The sequence below is a fragment of the Metarhizium acridum genome (assembly GCF_019434415.1).
Source record: "Metarhizium acridum strain ARSEF 324 chromosome Unknown scaffold_1, whole genome shotgun sequence".
Taxonomy (NCBI): Eukaryota; Fungi; Ascomycota; class Sordariomycetes; order Hypocreales; family Clavicipitaceae; genus Metarhizium; species Metarhizium acridum.
The window spans coordinates 2,868,461-2,883,952 of NW_027094015.1; the positions used below are offsets into that span (position 1 = coordinate 2,868,461).

At 54.4% G+C, this 15,492-nt stretch overlaps 7 protein-coding genes across 8 annotated transcripts; 4 read left to right on the forward strand and 3 right to left on the reverse strand.

Annotated features, from left to right (window-relative positions):
• Nucleotides 1–412: 412 nt before the first annotated feature.
• SNQ2_1 (ATP-binding cassette transporter snq2) lies at nt 413–5,186 on the forward strand (the record flags this gene model as incomplete). The annotated part of the gene is made up of 2 exons (XM_007812957.2): nt 413–4,795; nt 4,849–5,186. The coding sequence occupies 2 exons, from the start codon at nt 413–415 to the stop codon at nt 4,876–4,878; spliced, it is 4,413 nt and encodes a 1,470-aa protein (XP_007811148.2). The 3' UTR covers nt 4,879–5,186.
• Nucleotides 5,187–5,552: 366 nt separating this feature from the next.
• J3458_000839 (uncharacterized protein) lies at nt 5,553–6,608 on the forward strand (the record flags this gene model as incomplete). The annotated part of the gene is made up of 1 exon (XM_007812958.2): nt 5,553–6,608. The coding sequence occupies one exon, from the start codon at nt 5,553–5,555 to the stop codon at nt 6,606–6,608; it is 1,056 nt and encodes a 351-aa protein (XP_007811149.2).
• A 726-nt stretch (nt 6,609–7,334) lies between these two features.
• Nucleotides 7,335–8,340, forward strand: J3458_000840 (uncharacterized protein; the record flags this gene model as incomplete). Its single annotated transcript, XM_066116368.1, has 2 exons — nt 7,335–8,275; nt 8,334–8,340. The coding sequence occupies 2 exons, from the start codon at nt 7,335–7,337 to the stop codon at nt 8,338–8,340; spliced, it is 948 nt and encodes a 315-aa protein (XP_065978250.1).
• Nucleotides 8,341–9,250: 910 nt separating this feature from the next.
• Nucleotides 9,251–10,474, reverse strand: TFB2_1 (RNA polymerase II transcription factor B 52 kDa subunit; the record flags this gene model as incomplete). The annotated part of the gene is made up of 1 exon (XM_066116369.1): nt 9,251–10,474. The coding sequence occupies one exon, from the start codon at nt 10,472–10,474 to the stop codon at nt 9,251–9,253; it is 1,224 nt and encodes a 407-aa protein (XP_065978251.1).
• Nucleotides 10,475–10,723: 249 nt separating this feature from the next.
• Nucleotides 10,724–10,924, reverse strand: TFB2_2 (RNA polymerase II transcription factor B 52 kDa subunit; the record flags this gene model as incomplete). Its single annotated transcript, XM_066116370.1, has 1 exon — nt 10,724–10,924. One exon carries the CDS (start codon nt 10,922–10,924, stop codon nt 10,724–10,726), a length of 201 nt encoding a protein of 66 aa, XP_065978252.1.
• Nucleotides 10,925–11,705: 781 nt separating this feature from the next.
• Nucleotides 11,706–12,684, forward strand: J3458_000843 (uncharacterized protein; the record flags this gene model as incomplete). The annotated part of the gene is made up of 8 exons (XM_007812961.2): nt 11,706–11,744; nt 11,796–11,836; nt 11,914–11,929; nt 11,978–12,043; nt 12,126–12,240; nt 12,326–12,391; nt 12,464–12,542; nt 12,612–12,684. 8 exons carry the CDS (start codon nt 11,706–11,708, stop codon nt 12,682–12,684), a joined length of 495 nt encoding a protein of 164 aa, XP_007811152.2.
• Nucleotides 12,464–14,910, reverse strand: J3458_000844 (uncharacterized protein). 2 transcript variants are annotated; one of them, XM_007812962.2, is made up of 2 exons: nt 14,446–14,910; nt 12,464–14,282 (listed from the first exon to the last, which is right to left on the reverse strand). In XM_007812962.2, the coding sequence occupies exons 1-2, from the start codon at nt 14,616–14,618 to the stop codon at nt 12,899–12,901; spliced, it is 1,557 nt and encodes a 518-aa protein (XP_007811153.2). In that variant the 5' UTR covers nt 14,619–14,910; the 3' UTR covers nt 12,464–12,898. The 2 variants fall into 2 exon arrangements, with proteins under 2 accessions (XP_007811153.2, XP_065978253.1); XM_066116371.1 differs by having other exon boundaries at nt 12,464–13,648; nt 13,730–14,910.
• Nucleotides 14,911–15,492: the final 582 nt, after the last annotated feature.

Sequence of the window (15,492 nt, forward strand, 5' to 3'; positions counted from 1 at the left end):
TGTTCAACGCTTCGGAGCCGTGCTGCCCAGTTCCGCTTCTCTCCCCCCCACCGCCATCCATACATACGCACGGGGAAGGCTTCGGCCCAGCATAGTATCCTTCAATATCGAACTCTTCGAGGCGTGCCTTCCCTGTGGACATCCTGGTCACCTGTCACTTCATCTGGACTGATATCAACACTGAACTATAGGAAAAGGAAAAAAAAAAAAAAAAAAAAAAAAAAAAAAAACTATTCGCAGCCCTCCTCCTAGTTGTCATCACCACAACACCAACGCGGCAACGACATCTAGGTTCTGCTTTCGCCCATTACACCGAGAGAACATCCTACAGGCGAGATAGTGAGGGACTAATTATCCGATTCCGCCTCTTCAACGACATTGATGGGACGGTAGCAGGTAGAGTAGGATATATATGGCGCACCATCATCCCGTTGGGCAATCCGAGGCCCAAATAGGACGACATGCACCCGCGTCCCGACCTCAGTCTCGCGATTCTGCATTGACCGCAGGCGACAACCAAACTACGGGAAATCATGCCGCTGACGTGCCGTCTGGTGTATCTGTAGAACAGGCCGAGGCTGATTTTGTGCAATTGCAAAGGGAGTTGACAAGTGCTTCTCGAGTGAGCCGTAGGCGCAGCGCCGTCAAGAACATTGACCCCGAAAAAGCAGCTCCCGTAGACTCTAGAGGCACAGATGATGAGTCCCTGTTTGACCTCGAAACTGCCCTGCGCGGTAGCCTTGCCGCCGATGAGGCTGCTGGGATCAAGCCGAAGCATATCGGAGTCTGCTGGGATGGATTGACGGTCAAGGGCATCGGTGGCATGGCCAACTACGTCCAGACATTCCCCAATGCATTCATCAATTTCTTCGATGTCATAACGCCAGTCATGAACCTGTTGGGCCTGGGCAAGAAACCGCCAGAGGCAACCCTCCTCGACGGCTTCCAGGGCGTGTGCAATCCTGGAGAAATGGTCCTCGTCCTGGGCAAACCAGGTTCCGGCTGCACGACATTCCTCAAGACCATTGCCAACCAAAGGCACGGATACACCAGCGTTCAAGGAGACGTCTTTTACGGCCCCTGGACGGCCAAGGAATTCAGCCGCTATCGAGCCGAGGCCGTCTACAATGCCGAGGACGACATTCACCACCCAACTCTTACAGTAGAACAGACGCTAGGATTTGCCCTCGACACCAAGATGCCCGCCAAACGGCCTGGAAATATGACCAAGGACGACTTCAAGGAGCATGTGATCTCCACGCTGCTCAAGATGTTCAACATCGAACACACTCGAAAGACGGTTGTGGGTGATCATTTTGTCAGAGGCATCTCTGGTGGCGAGAGGAAACGAGTCTCGATCGCAGAGATGATGATCACCAATGCCTGCATCTTGTCCTGGGATAACAGCACGCGCGGCCTTGATGCCAGTACCGCCTTGGACTTTACGAGATCACTTCGCATTCTGACCAACTTGTACAAGACGACCACCTTCGTGTCCCTTTACCAGGCATCCGAGAACATTTACAGGCTCTTTGACAAGGTCATGGTTATCGACGAGGGCAAGCAAGTCTACTTTGGTCCCGCCAACGAAGCCCGAAGCTACTTTGAAGGACTCGGAATTGCTCCAAGGCCTCGACAAACCACACCGGACTACTTGACCGGCTGCACCGACGAGTTCGAAAGACAGTACGCGCCGGGATGCTCGGAAAACAACTCCCCTCACAGCCCGGATACTCTGCGCGAGGCATTCCGCAAGTCCAACTACCAGAAGAAGCTCGAGTCCGAGATTGCGGAATACAAGGCCAACTTGGAGAAGGAAAAGCACAAGCACAATGACTTTCAGATTGCCGTCAAGGAAAGCAAACGAGGCGCTTCCAAGCGATCCGTCTACCAGGTCGGCTTCCACCTGCAGGTATGGGCCCTTGTGAAGCGGCAGTTTACTCTCAAGCTCCAGGACCGGTTCAACCTCACGCTTGCATGGGTCCGGAGTATCGTCATCGCCATTGTCCTCGGCACACTCTATCTCAACTTGGAAAAGACCTCTGCCAGTGCCTTCAGCAAGGGCGGTCTTCTCTTCGTGGCCCTTTTGTTCAACGCGTTTCAGGCGTTTTCCGAACTGGCAGGAACAATGTTGGGCAGGGCTATTGTGAACAAGCACAAGGCCTTTGCGTTCCATCGACCGTCCGCGCTATGGATTGGGCAGATCATCGTCGACCAGGCGTTTGCAGCGTCCGAGATCATGCTATTCTCCATCATTGTGTACTTCATGAGTGGCCTGGTGAGGGATGCCGGTGCTTTTTTCACCTTTTACCTCTTGATTCTGTCGGGAAACATCGCCATGACGCTGTTCTTCCGAATCATCGGCTGTGTGAGCCCCGACTTTGACTATGCCATCAAGTTTGCTGTTGTCATCATTACGCTCTTCGTCACCACCTCGGGCTACATCATTCAGTATCAGTCTGAAAAAGTGTGGCTTCGATGGATTTACTGGGTGAACCCGCTAGGTCTAATCTTCAGCTCACTGATGCAGAATGAGTTTCAACGCATCGACATGACTTGCACTGCGGACTCTTTGATTCCTTCTGGGCCGGGATACACCGATATTGACCATCAGGTCTGCACGTTGCCTGGCTCCAACGCGGGAACAACATTTGTTGCAGGGCCGGATTACATTGCACAGGGCTTTTCGTACTATCCCGGCGACCTGTGGCGGAACTGGGGGATTGTCTTGAGCATCATCATTTTCTTCCTGATTCTCAACGTTGTGCTCGGCGAAGTCGTCAAGTTTGGAATGGGAGGCAACTCATTCAAGGTTTACCAGCGCCCTAACAAGGAACGTGCAGCCTTGAATGAGAAACTGCTACAGAAGCGGGAGGCCAGGCGCAAGGACAAGTCGAATGAGGTTGGATCCGATCTCAGCATCAAGTCGGAAAGTATCCTCACATGGGAGAATCTCAACTATGATGTCCCTGTTCCGGGAGGCACACGCCGCCTTCTCAACAATATATTCGGCTACGTTCGACCTGGTGAGCTGACGGCTCTCATGGGCGCTTCGGGAGCCGGCAAAACGACCCTTCTCGACGTTCTCGCATCCCGCAAGAACATCGGCGTCATCACCGGCGACGTCCTCGTCGATGGCTTCAAGCCTGGCAAGCAGTTCCAGCGATCAACGTCGTATGCCGAACAACTTGATTTGCACGAGCCGACGCAGACTGTTCGTGAGGCCCTGCGGTTCTCCGCCGACCTTCGCCAGCCGTATGGGACTCCCCCGGCCGAACGCCACGCCTACGTTGAGGAAATCATTGCCTTGTTGGAAATGGAACACATCGCAGACTGCATCATTGGCACTGCGGAAGCCGGTCTGACGGTCGAGCAGCGCAAGCGAGTCACCATTGGCGTTGAACTTGCTGCCAAGCCAGAACTTCTCCTCTTTCTGGACGAGCCCACGTCGGGACTCGACAGTCAGAGTGCGTTCAACATTGTCCGATTCCTCAAGAAGCTCGCTGCGGCAGGACAAGCTATTCTCTGCACGATCCATCAACCCAACGCTGCTCTGTTCGAAAACTTTGATCGGCTCTTGCTCCTTCAGCGTGGCGGCCGGACCGTCTACTTTGGTGACATTGGCCAAGACGCTTGCATCTTGCGGGCATATCTGAGGCGTCATGGAGCCGAGGCCGCCCCTACGGACAACGTCGCCGAGTTCATGCTCGAGGCCATTGGTGCCGGCAGTTGTCCCCGGATTGGTGAGCGTGACTGGGCAGATATCTGGGATGAGAGCCCCGAGCTCGAGCGTGCCAAGAAGGCCATTGTTGACATGAGGGAGGAGCGAAAATGCGTAGCGCAGCATGCGAACCCCGACCTGGAGAAGGAATACGCCTCGCCGATTCACCACCAAATCAAGATTGTGGTTCGCCGCATGTTCCGCGCATTCTGGCGCTCGCCAAACTACCTCTTTACTCGGCTGTTCAACCACTTTGCCGTGGCCTTCTTCTCCGGTCTAACGTATCTCAGCCTCGACACGTCCAGATCCTCGCTCCAGTACACAGTCTTCGTCATCTTCCAGGTCACGGTTCTGCCAGCCCTCATCATCACCCAAGTGGAAGTCATGTTCCACATCAAGCGAGCCCTCTTTTTCCGCGAAGCCTCATCCAAGATGTACTCGCCCTGGACCTTTGCCACGGCCATTGTCGCCGCCGAGATGCCCTACTCGATGCTTTGCGCAGTCGTCTTCTTTGTCTGCCTATACTTTATGCCGGGCCTAGACGCCACGCCCTCACGAGCCGGCTACCAATTCTTCATGGTTCTCATCACCGAAGTCTTTGCCGTCACCCTGGGCCAGGTTCTGGCATCGCTGACGCCCTCGCCCCGAATCTCGGCCCAGTTCGACCCCTTCATCATCATCATATTCGCTCTCTTCTGCGGAGTCACCATCCCGGCGCCCCAAATGCCGGGCTTCTGGCGCGCTTGGCTCTACCAACTCGACCCCTTCACCCGGCTCATCAGCGGCATGGTAACGACGGCTCTGCACGGGCTCCGGGTTGTCTGCACCCCGTCCGAGGTGAACCGCTTCACTGCACCCAGCAACATGACGTGCGGGGAGTACATGACGCCGTTTTTTGAGCGTGGTGCACCGGGATATCTCGCCAGCAACGATACGCAAAATTGCGAGTATTGCGCGTACAAAATCGGCGACGAGTTTTACCGACGTCTCAACATGTCGTTTGATAACCGGTGGAGAGACTTGGGTATTTATATAGCCTTTATTGGCAGCAATTTAATCATTCTTTTTACCGCGGTACGTCTATTCCAGACCTGGTAGAGTTTCCGTGCTAACTTAAAAAAAAACAGAGTCGATTCTTGAACTTTAACAAGAGGTAGTTGCATCGTCCAAGTTGAGCATCATAGACTGCCATTTTTGCACTGCACGCAGCGGAGTACATGAGGAATAATAAAAGTTGAAATGGATGCGAATTAGATCATAATAGAGACTATAGATTTTCATCATGATTTTTTTTTTCCCAGCTTATCCCAATATCTGTGCCAGCACTGCATCATGTAGAACCCAACGGTACAAACACCGGGTGCTTGGCTATACCCAAAGGAGAGAACCGTGACATGCTCAAGGACACACAGTCATGATAGAAACTATAGAGGACGGCACCAAGGGAGCTACCGAGGGAATATCGTGTTGCAGAATTTGAAATGTGGTGGTTGTGGCGAATCTTGGCCTGGGAAAGTGGGCCGTTGGGCTGGAGAAGTGAGCGACGGTCCGATGAGATGCATGCCACTTTTCAATGAGAACACCTCATGATCTGACGACTTGTCTCGTCTTGGCCTGTCCGCATTCCACGACCATGAGACGCCGTCGGGCTGTGGCGGCTTCTTTGCATTAGTACACGACCTGCCTACGAACCACCAGCACAACTTCCCAAGACCATCCGAGGAACCTCGGCGCTGACGAGCCTCCAACCACTCTTGCGACCGGCACACGCGCAACTTTTTTTTTTTTTTTTCCAACATCACAGCATCTAATCGACATATCAAGATACAAGATGTGCATAGTGCTATTTACCACGGCGCATCCCGACTACCCCCTCATCTTGATTGACAACAGGGACGAGTTTATCCTGCGCCCGACATCCCGCCCTCACTGGTGGACACACCCAACCTCTGGCGAGCAGGTGCTGTCGTCAAGGGACCTCCAGCGCGCGGAAAAGGGCACCTGGCTGGGCATAACGAAATCGGGGATATTCGCCGTCCTGACCAACTACCGCGAGGCCGACGCCCACGACGCCAGCCACCCCGTCCACGGGAGGAAGAGCCGCGGCGCCGTGGTGACGGCCTGGCTGGCCGGGCTGGGGAGCAGCATCAAAGACGGCGTGGAGCAGCTCGTCAAGGACGACGGCGTCAAGGGAGTGGGGGGGTTCTCCTTGGTCTGCGGCAAGCTGAGGAAGAAGGGGGAGGGCATAGCCATCGTCAGCAACCGGGCTGGGCGCGCCGACGAGGTGCCCATCGTGGCCGAGCAGAGGGGGGAGACGTGGGGGTTGAGCAACACCACCTTTGACGCCGAGGCCGCGTGGCCAAAGGTCGAGCTGGGCACCAGGATGCTTCGCGAGGCCGTGGCCGGGGCCGTCGAGCGCGAGGAGAGCGAGGAGCGTCTGGTAGAGGCCCTGTTCGGGGTGCTGGACACCGACACCTTCCCCGCGGCCAGGCCGGGCGCGAGCTTTGAGGAGCTGACGGGCCTCCTGCGGCACACCATTTTCGTGCCCGAGTTGGGCGACGAGGGCCACGTCGAGTCGATGGAGGCGGCTCGCGCAAAGGGCAGGGCGGCCTGGGCCAGGGACGAGGGCAAGCTACGGGCCGTGGAGGAGATCCTGCTGGACCAGCAGCCCGAGGTGAGCGCGCAGGCGGCCAACGGCTTCGAGACGGGCACGTACGGCACGCAGAGGCAGACGGTGGTGCTGGTCGATTGGGATGGAAATGTAAAGGTCGTGGAGAGGGCATTGTGGGATCGCAACGGGCACCGCATCGAGCGCGGGCATGGCGATGTCGTGTTTGAGTTTGCCATTGAGGGTTGGGACGGCGACAGTCACGACGACAGACAATAGGATCCTGTCGGATGGGCGGCCTACTAGACAATAATAAATGGTTTCAACATGGACCGGCTTTGCTTTCTCGTCGTTCAAGGGAACCAAGGGAGCGCGGGAACAATTAAGGGAGAGGGTTAAAGAGCCTGCGCTGAATGGCGGGCAGCTGCCGACGACTGGCGAGCCGCCTGCCCGCCACCTGCCATTCACTTCAAGCGAATGAACTCTGCGGCCATTTGATAGTTTCAATGTTGCCTCTTTTTTTCCCTTTTCCCTCCTTCTTCCCCCCTTCCCCAATCATCTCTGCAAGAATTACCATAGCTTCCAGCACCCGCCTTCATTGTTCACCTCGCCCGCGGCTATCGTGCTCAACGGCGGCCGTTTGTTCGTAAACAAACACTTTTGACGTCGTCTGAAACACTTTTCTTCATTGACGCCACGGCGAAGATTGTCGTGCTCATCAAGGCGTAGACAGGTGCGTGTCCTGCCGAGCCGAACACGATAGTCTGCTTGCTCTGTTCTATGTTCGCGCCCGTTTGGCTGCTACTCATTGTCTTGACTTGCTTAAAAACAACGCCATCTCAACAGCACTCCATGGATGTGAGGCCAGAAACAATTCAAGTTTTAATTTTTTTTCCCTTCTGCTTTTCCTTTTAAAAAACAAAATAACCTCAGTCGCCTACTATAGGAATTTCAAGGGCGGATATTCAACCCCTGGCAGATTCGGAGTGACGTCAATACACCATCATGCACAGACGGACACACACAAAACGACCCGTCATATCAGCACCAATTGGTCCTGTTCAACATTTGGGCGGATCGGGATTCAGTACAACAGAAGCCTTGCAGGGCACAGCTTGGGTCGATTACTGCGAGGGCAACCGAAGCTACATGACATGCAACCCGGGCTCTTCTTCGGACTCGCTTGCCTCGCGGAAGTCTCGACGGGTCTCGAAAAGCTTCCCCATTACGGAGCCTCCGTCCGCGAGCCCGACGGTTGTGGAGTCGGATGTCAGCGCTCTTACTCGGATACAGACAAATAATTCTTCCAAGGCGTCGCTGGGCAAGAGGTCCGCCTTCTTGTCGCTTTCAAGAAGGTCGTCGTCGAAGCAGCTCCCCAGGTATACCCTGACTGCGCGTCCGGAGTCGGCGGCTGACACTGCTGAAAACAAGTTGCCTTTGAAAGAGCTAGAAAATGATGCGGATTCTTCCATTCCTAGGTCGATGAGAAAATGGCACATGTCGATGGCGCTGACGGTGCTTCAAGAACTCAAGAAGCCGTTTTCGAGAAAGGGCTTGGCCGCCATCCAGAGTCCCAACCTTGATCGCCCGCACCCAGACGAATCTGAACTGAGTGCTTCGAGCTCTCGATCCTCTGAGTCGACCCTAGTACACTTTCCTGGGAACGATACTCGCCCAAGCTCTCCTGCTAATATCTCTCCTCGAAAATCGGAGAGCGAGGCACAGGACGGAATGTACTGGGCTGGACGCTATGGTGGACGGCGTGATAGGTTATTTACCAAAATGCTTAATGATGGCTCCTTACATGTATCTTCATCACCACCACAAAACACCAAGGGCCGCTGGCAGACGCGATTGCCCCTCCCAGCTCGGCCGTCGCCGGCATCTTCTGATCGCTTGACGTATCTCGCTCCGTCAAACACAACATCAGCTCTACCAACAGTTGCGTACGACTCCATACCACGTCCACCGGATGAACATGATGTTGACCAACGTATATCCCAGTATCTAGAGTCGGAGTGCACTACAAAAGAGGCTCAAGAGTCGTTCAGGCATTACTACGCTCTTTATCAACGCTTTGAAGGTGGATGTTTTCCGTATGATAAAGGCCAGAAGAACGGCCTTCTTGCCCGTGTGGGTAATCGCTTTGAAAGTGACGACAAACGACGAGAACCAAGAATCAATGAGTTGACAAACTCAAGGTCAGGGGCGGTTGGCATTACTCCGGGCCGTGGAGTGTCCGTATACTGAACGCTTGTTGGCTAAAAGCTTGTTTTGGAGACTAGCCTTTTGGTGTGTTTGGAGTGTTATTGGCTCTCTCGCTCGCTACTTGTTTTCTTCTGCCGGGTGGAAGCAGATGAACAATTGGTTGTATCGGTTTCATCTTTCTTGTCTGAATAACGATTGGGCAGTGGATTGGTATTGGATTTTCGACTTTTTGTCACATTCTTTCAAGGGAAAACAAAAAGAAAAAAAAAACGGGCTTACACGGCTTCCTTTTGTTTTGGCGACGGCATCATATCGGCATATCTCATGAAACTGGCTGGTCTAGTTGGCTCTCGGGCGTATCGTTGTAAATTTAGAAGGATGCGTATTGCTTACGATGGCTTTGCTTCGCGGGCAGAAGCAGACATGCGGTGTATATTAGGTGTAAAAAAAGGGGACCAGGCATTGGTAATCATGCTGCTAACTAATTTCAGTTTTTTTTTATTCTGAGGCCTCATGCTCAGATCTTGTTGATGGCAGGCAGACTTTGCTGCATCTAAGCCCGTCAACTGTATATAGTGTCCCTCGATATTATATCCAACCCGCCAAACGCCGCTCCCAGTTTTTTCTTCTTTTGTCCTTTTTTTCAGAAAAAGTACAAAAGTACAAGGCTGTTTTCTACCTGGGAAATATTAGTGAGCAAAAGCACTCTTCGCCTATTCGATACGCTTCCTGCTCTTCAAATAATCCCTAATCTGCTCGTACTTGTTGGCGAAAAACATGCCCGACTTGTCGCTCCTCCAAACCAAGACGCCAATTTCCTCTGCGAACCGCGCCGTATCCAGGAATTCCTTGTGGTCCTCGAAATCGCGAAACAAGAAGCCGCCCGTCGTCTTCATGCGTTCGTTTTCCAGCTGCCACAGGCGAATCTGGTCGACGACGGTGGGCGGCAGGATAGGTTTGTTGGCGAGGGCGGCGGTGCGGTGCATTTGCTCGTGCGCGTGGGCGGCGAGGTAGGAGATGATCTGGTCGGCCGTGATGCCGAAGTTGATGGCCTGGTGGATGGAGGTGCGGGTCACGCGGCCGGCGACCATGTCGGGGAACCGCATGTTGAGCTTGCAGAAGAGGGCGAGGACGGCAATCTGCAGCGTGGACTGGGTGTACGCGTAGATGCGGTAGTTGGTCTCGACGATGACGCTGCCCTTTTGGTCGGCCGAGGGGCCGAGGGGCCCGCCCGCTCCGCCCGAGCCCGAGCCAGACTGCGAGGAAGGGCCCGCGGCGGCGGTCGCGGCGGCGACGCCCTCGCTTATGGTGCGCAGGCTGCCCCCGCCGCTGGTGAGGGCGGTGGCGAGCCGGGTCGGGAAGAACATGGACCGCTTGTGCTGCGGGATGTAGATGAGGCCGAAGTCGAGGAGGGAGGGGAGCATGTTCCTGCGCTGCTCGGTGAGGGCGTTTGTGTCGTAGGCGCGGCCGAGCTCGAGGCTCGCCAGGACGAAGAGGAACGATAGCATGTCGACCGTCTCGAGGCCCGCCGCCTTGTTGGTCTCGCTGGCCTCGAGCCAGAGCAGCAGCAGGGTCCAGACCTGCGCGTTTGGCTCCTGCAGCAGGAACGTGAAGCCGGCCTGCGTGATGCCGATGCTGCCGTTGGGCCGGCGGTCGACCAGCCTGCCCGCGATGAGGAGCTCCTTGACGCTCTTGTTGGGGCCCGACACGTCGCCCGTGCTCTTGTACCCGACGCTGGAGACGACAAAGTGCAGAATGTCCTCCCACCTCTTGCGCGCGTACCGGTCGAGGAAGGCCGTGTCGATCTCGGGGGGGACGAGGAGCGTCGACGGCACGCCAAACGAGTTGTGTTCGCCTCCGCCGGTGAGGGCTAGCCGCAGGGAGTTTTTGAAGTTGGTCGTCAGCTGCATTTCCTGGGGCTTCTCCTTGGATGGCATGGAGATTTGGATAATGTGGAGGCCTTTGAGGGTCGAGATGGCATGGTCTCGCTGTCTGTTTTGGCATTCCGGTTTTAGATTCGAGGGTGTCACTGCTAAAGGAACCTTGTGGTTTGGTTGGGATAAGGGGCGGGTTTTTTACCTCTTTGCGTCTGGCTTCACCCAAAGGTCGAGGTCGCTGAGAGGCATCGGCTTGGGCATGTAGAGGATGCGCATAACTAGTGTCTTGGCTGGGCCAGCGTGACAGAGTTAGCAGCGAGTACATGGTGTATAGAACAGCGGCAGCCCAGCTTCCAAAGACGAGAGGGAAAATGTACCTAGATGCGGCAGCATGCGCCGGAAAATGGCAAACGCCGTCGAGGGCTGCTGGTACAGCTTTCTAAAGGTGGTCCCAGGCAGCTTCTCGAGGTAGTCTGCGAGCTGCAGCGAAGGCGCTGGGTTGACGGACATGTTGGCGGCGGCGAGACCAGTCCGTCGGGAAAAATATGCCGTGTAGCTATATCATCATAAGCTGAGTTGAGGCCCGCCGGTGGGAAGGACGGCCATGAAAGGACGGCCGGGCGAGCGAGTGCGTAAAGCTGAATGTGGTTCAAAACGTCGTGGTAGGTCAAAGTTTACGGCTGCGTGCATTCGGGTGATGGTCGGAGAATTAAATGCTTAGCGCGCGCTTCTTCCTAGCTGGTGCCGCCAACGCCAACACTTGCCTGTACCTTGAATTGATGCAACAATCTTCTCATCCCATGTGGTGGGCTTCAATTCCTCCACCACAAGTAAACCGTGCTCTATTTCTCCCATGTCATCGCGCTACTGCGGAGAAGCACACACTCTATCCAGTGGCCATAGTCAGTGAATAGATGACAGTATCAATAAGCGTGTTGGCAAACAAATATTCTAGGCCGCTTCCACAACTCCAGCATTTGCCATCAGTTACAGGACGTAGTCGTCATCTTCGCTTTATTTCGCCTTGGTTCCCGCCCCGTTACCCAGCACCGCCAAAATAAAAATCCCGCCGCCAGCTAGATACACCCGCTCACCCCAACTCGATTTTATTCGTTCTCCGATCCCAACAGCCGGCCGAAGTACCGGGTACGCAGGGGCTCCGTCCCTGGGCCCCCCGAGAAGCGGATACCACCCTCCTTCAGCTTCACCCGCAGAAGCTCAGGAACGGACCGACCTCAACCCTCTTCCTTCCCCCGTACAGCAGCCCACCACCACAAGCCGCCCCGACGCAATGGCCAAGAAATTAACCCCTACTGCTTTCACAAAAGCCGTATGTGCACCACACGCATCTCACATCACGAACGGTGCTAACTTCCCGCAGGTGATGCGGTCATTCATGGCCGACTCGGGCCTGGAACCGAGGTGAGCCCGGCACCGTATCCCAAGTCTGGCACACACCAAAAAAAAAAAAAAAAAAGCCTCTGACTCTTTACACACAGATTACTAGGCCCAAGAGTAAGGTCAATCCAAATAAAGCCCCCCTCACCAACTAACAAGTTCCAGTTCCGCGTTGTGAGCGCGCAATCCGGACGTGTCGACTTCGAGCTCGACATCCACAGAGACCACACGGTGAGCTCCGATTTCGCCTTGCTTCCTTGAAATTTCCCCGTCCATAACAAAAAAACAGCATGCTTATGAGCCCCCATCGTAGAACCGCCTCAACACCATACACGGGGGCACGCTCGCCAGTCTAGTCGATCTCGGGGGCTCGCTGGCCGTTGCGTCCACAGGCCGCTTCGCGACCGGTGTCTCGACAGACTTGAACGGTGAGAAGGCCCTCTGAGGAAACTCGGGAATCTTGGAGAATAAGTGTGGCTGATTCGTCTTGTTTTTTCCTTCCCGGCATGTTAGTGACGTATCTTGCGCCTGGTGGGAATCCAGGCGACGTCCTCAAGGGGACGGCCATCTGCGAGAAGAGTAAGAGAACCAACGTGTCGGGGCTTCGGGCGTTTTGTTGCGAGTAAAGGCACACGGCTGACATGGACGTAGTTGGGAAGACGCTCGCATTTACGACGGTTACATTCACCAACGGCAAAGGCCAATTAGCTGCCAGGGGCAGCCATACAAAGTTTGTGCTATTGACCGCGAAAAAAAAAAAAAAATGAAGAAAAACCGTCTCGATGCTAATCGCGTTCAGGTATGTCGCTGGCACCATGGGCGCAGACGGCCCGTATGTTGCACCGCCCGAGTTTTCCGAAGACGTAGACTAGATCGAGTTCAAGGCTAAATCATAGATGTGTGTACATGATGTTTCTAGTAGGAAATTAATCGTTCAACATAAGGTGTCCCCTTTGTGTATACTCCATGCAAAAATATGTACTGCCCAACGCCTCAAACTCCGCTGCTCTGATTCACCCATAACCCAATAGACAGTGTGTGGCAATAGAAATATATGCCGAAAGAAAGGTATTTTTTCTCATGACCTCAACTCTTCTCATTATATGGCAAAGGCTGCGACTGCGGTGTTCTCCCGTCTGCTTGATGATAAAGCCCCATGGCGTCCGCGTGAGGGGGCGGTGAGCCAGACAGTGGTACGCCATCGTAGCCTCGTTGCACTGGTAGCGCAAACGACGGACCTGCTTGTGCTTCTTCCTCGCCGGCACCGACGGGGGTGAATGGCAATGCGTGTTGGGGCACGGGTTGAGGAGGAGCTTGGTGGCGAGCGCTGTAATAGTCGGGGGGTGAATCATCTTGGCCTTCAGCTTCCAACGTTTCTCGTATTTGCTGCTGCTCTCCCTGCAGTGGTGGCGGATTCACTGGGCGGCGTGGGATTTCGTGCCGAGGCATCGGTTCGTGCAGAATGTGCTCGCGGGACGTGACTTGCGGCATCTCGTGCATCTGGGGTTCCTGCATATTGGACTCTAGGTCTGCTTCACTTGGCTGACTAGTACCGTGCGAATAGCTCCGAGGGCTTTGCTGAGGTGTGACGTCTAGGAGACCTGGTGTATAAGGCTGCTTCGTAGACCACAGGCCGCGCTTCTTGCAGCCGAGGGCGAAAAGAACGCAGAAGATCACCAAGGCCGGCCAGGTATCTGCAATCACATCTATGACGGTGAATACAGAAGGCGGTGTGTTGGTGGCGCCGTCGCGAGGTTTGAATGCTAAAGCAAAGCCCACAATGTAGGAATTGCGCAATATAAGGAGCGAATCGCATACAATGAGATACGTACATGCCTGCAGGTGGAAGAACAAGACGTCAATACGAATGATGAGGTGCGATATGAGAGTTTCAGCGACGTCACTGTGCCAACATACCATTGCAACACGCTTGTCTCCTCGGCAGCGCATCTTTGTAACGATGGACTTGATAGAGATGCACACCACAACAGCCAGAGCCATACAATACATGGTCAAAGACAAGAGGTGGGATGCCTTGCCCAACTCCATCTGGCTATACGATGATCCAACGTAGGAGTGGTCATATCCGATACGGCTGCTGGCCAAACCAAAGGTGCAATAGAGGTGTTGGCCAATAGAAAATGCGACGATGCTCAGAATAAAAAGGACACCGGCGAGTCCATAGACGGAGAAGTGGAATATCTTATCAGCGAGCTGGACTGTTCCGGGTAGCACGTCGCCATCGCCATGGCTCGGTTCTGTGTTGTGCGCGATGAGGATGCCCTTGTCGAGTCCGCTAATGGCAAGTATGAGGCAAATGTCACAGAAGTTCGTGAGTACGGTGCCGAGGAGATCAAATTCGACCTGGACAGGTAGAATGTCTTTCGAGTGGATGGAATCAGAGTTTGGCAGATAGAGATCGGAGAAGAGGACGGCGAATAAATGTACGATGAAACAGGAGAAGCCGGCCCTGGCCATGGGTTAGTATAAAAGAAAAAAGAAAAAAACCGTGAGAGTGCCACTCTCTCTGCCTTATGTGTTCCCGTAGGCGGCCAGAAACCCAATTTTCGATTCTTGATTTGTTCGGCAGTCATGTGGTACGGCAAGGGCGCGGGGGAAAAGATGGTCCTTACAATGAGAACAAGATAAATCCTGATTTAAACCAGAGCAACCAGTTTCGAGAAGGATCCTTCTTCCGGCGAACGACGCATAGCGAGCAGAAGAAAATTATCAAGGCGGGAAACGAGGTCAGAAAGAGCAAGATGGTGGCAGCGATAACCCAGACCAATTGGTAACTTGAATACATTGTTGGACAGCAGAACAGTCCCAACTGTCGCGGGCGCTGGCTTGTCAATTCATTCGGGGCCGGATGCAATGGCCAAGGGAGGCAATGTTGATAAAACGACCTCGGCCTTGTATCGTCACGATCCGTTTTGGTGGTGGCGCCTTGCAAGTTTGTGGATGCAGAGAAGAGGAGGGTTGAGGAATTGAGTCAATCAGCCATGGCGCGAGTTCCCCCTGTCGGGCGCCACACTCAACAACAGCCTTGGGTCAGTGCAATGCATGAATGACTGGCATTAGGTCGACTTGGACCGGCGAGTCCACCGAGGTCACGAATTGATACCAGCATGTGGGTGCTGCCGCCTGTGGTAGTACTACTAATAAATTTGCTTCATTCGACCTAGTCAGCTGTTTGATGTGCTGATGGGCGACGGGGTTGGGCGGGTTCGAGTCGAGATGGGATGGAGAGAGACGAATGGGCTCGTCGCCAGCTAGCCAGCCCCGTAAAACCGACCTGGAATCGACGTGGATCAACATGGATTGCATGGATAGCGCCTCGCTTCTCTGGCCGGGGATCCAAGACGACGGGTCTGGTGGCCCATCGATGGCGGAAACAGCCAAAAAGTTGGCAGCCTTCTGTTCTGTTCGAGCAATGTCTCTCCGTGCATCCATGTCTGCCATCTTGTGGCTGAACTTTGCAGATTCGCCTTAGTGCAGGATGCCGAAATCCGAGCCCTCCCGAGAATCTACAACGAATTTAGCCGATTTGAGCCTTGCATGACGGGAGGGGATGCGTGGATCAAATGAAATGGGGGGAGAAGGCGCCAAATGCGTAGCTAGAGAGATACTCGGTTGTTCTTGTTCGACCTCGATAATGGGCTGTTGAAATGCCAAGTTGG

What these genes read in the sequence shown, in the direction of transcription:
- J3458_000844 (XM_007812962.2), bottom strand. Translation starts at nt 14,618, where the DNA reads ATGTATTCAAGTTACCAATTGGTCTGGGTTATCGCTGCCACCATCTTG. An exon ending in GGATTTATCTTGTTCTCATT is followed by an intron (nt 14,283 to 14,445) that starts GTAAGGACCATC and finishes ACCCATGGCCAG; the next exon opens with GGCCGGCTTCTCCTGTTTCA.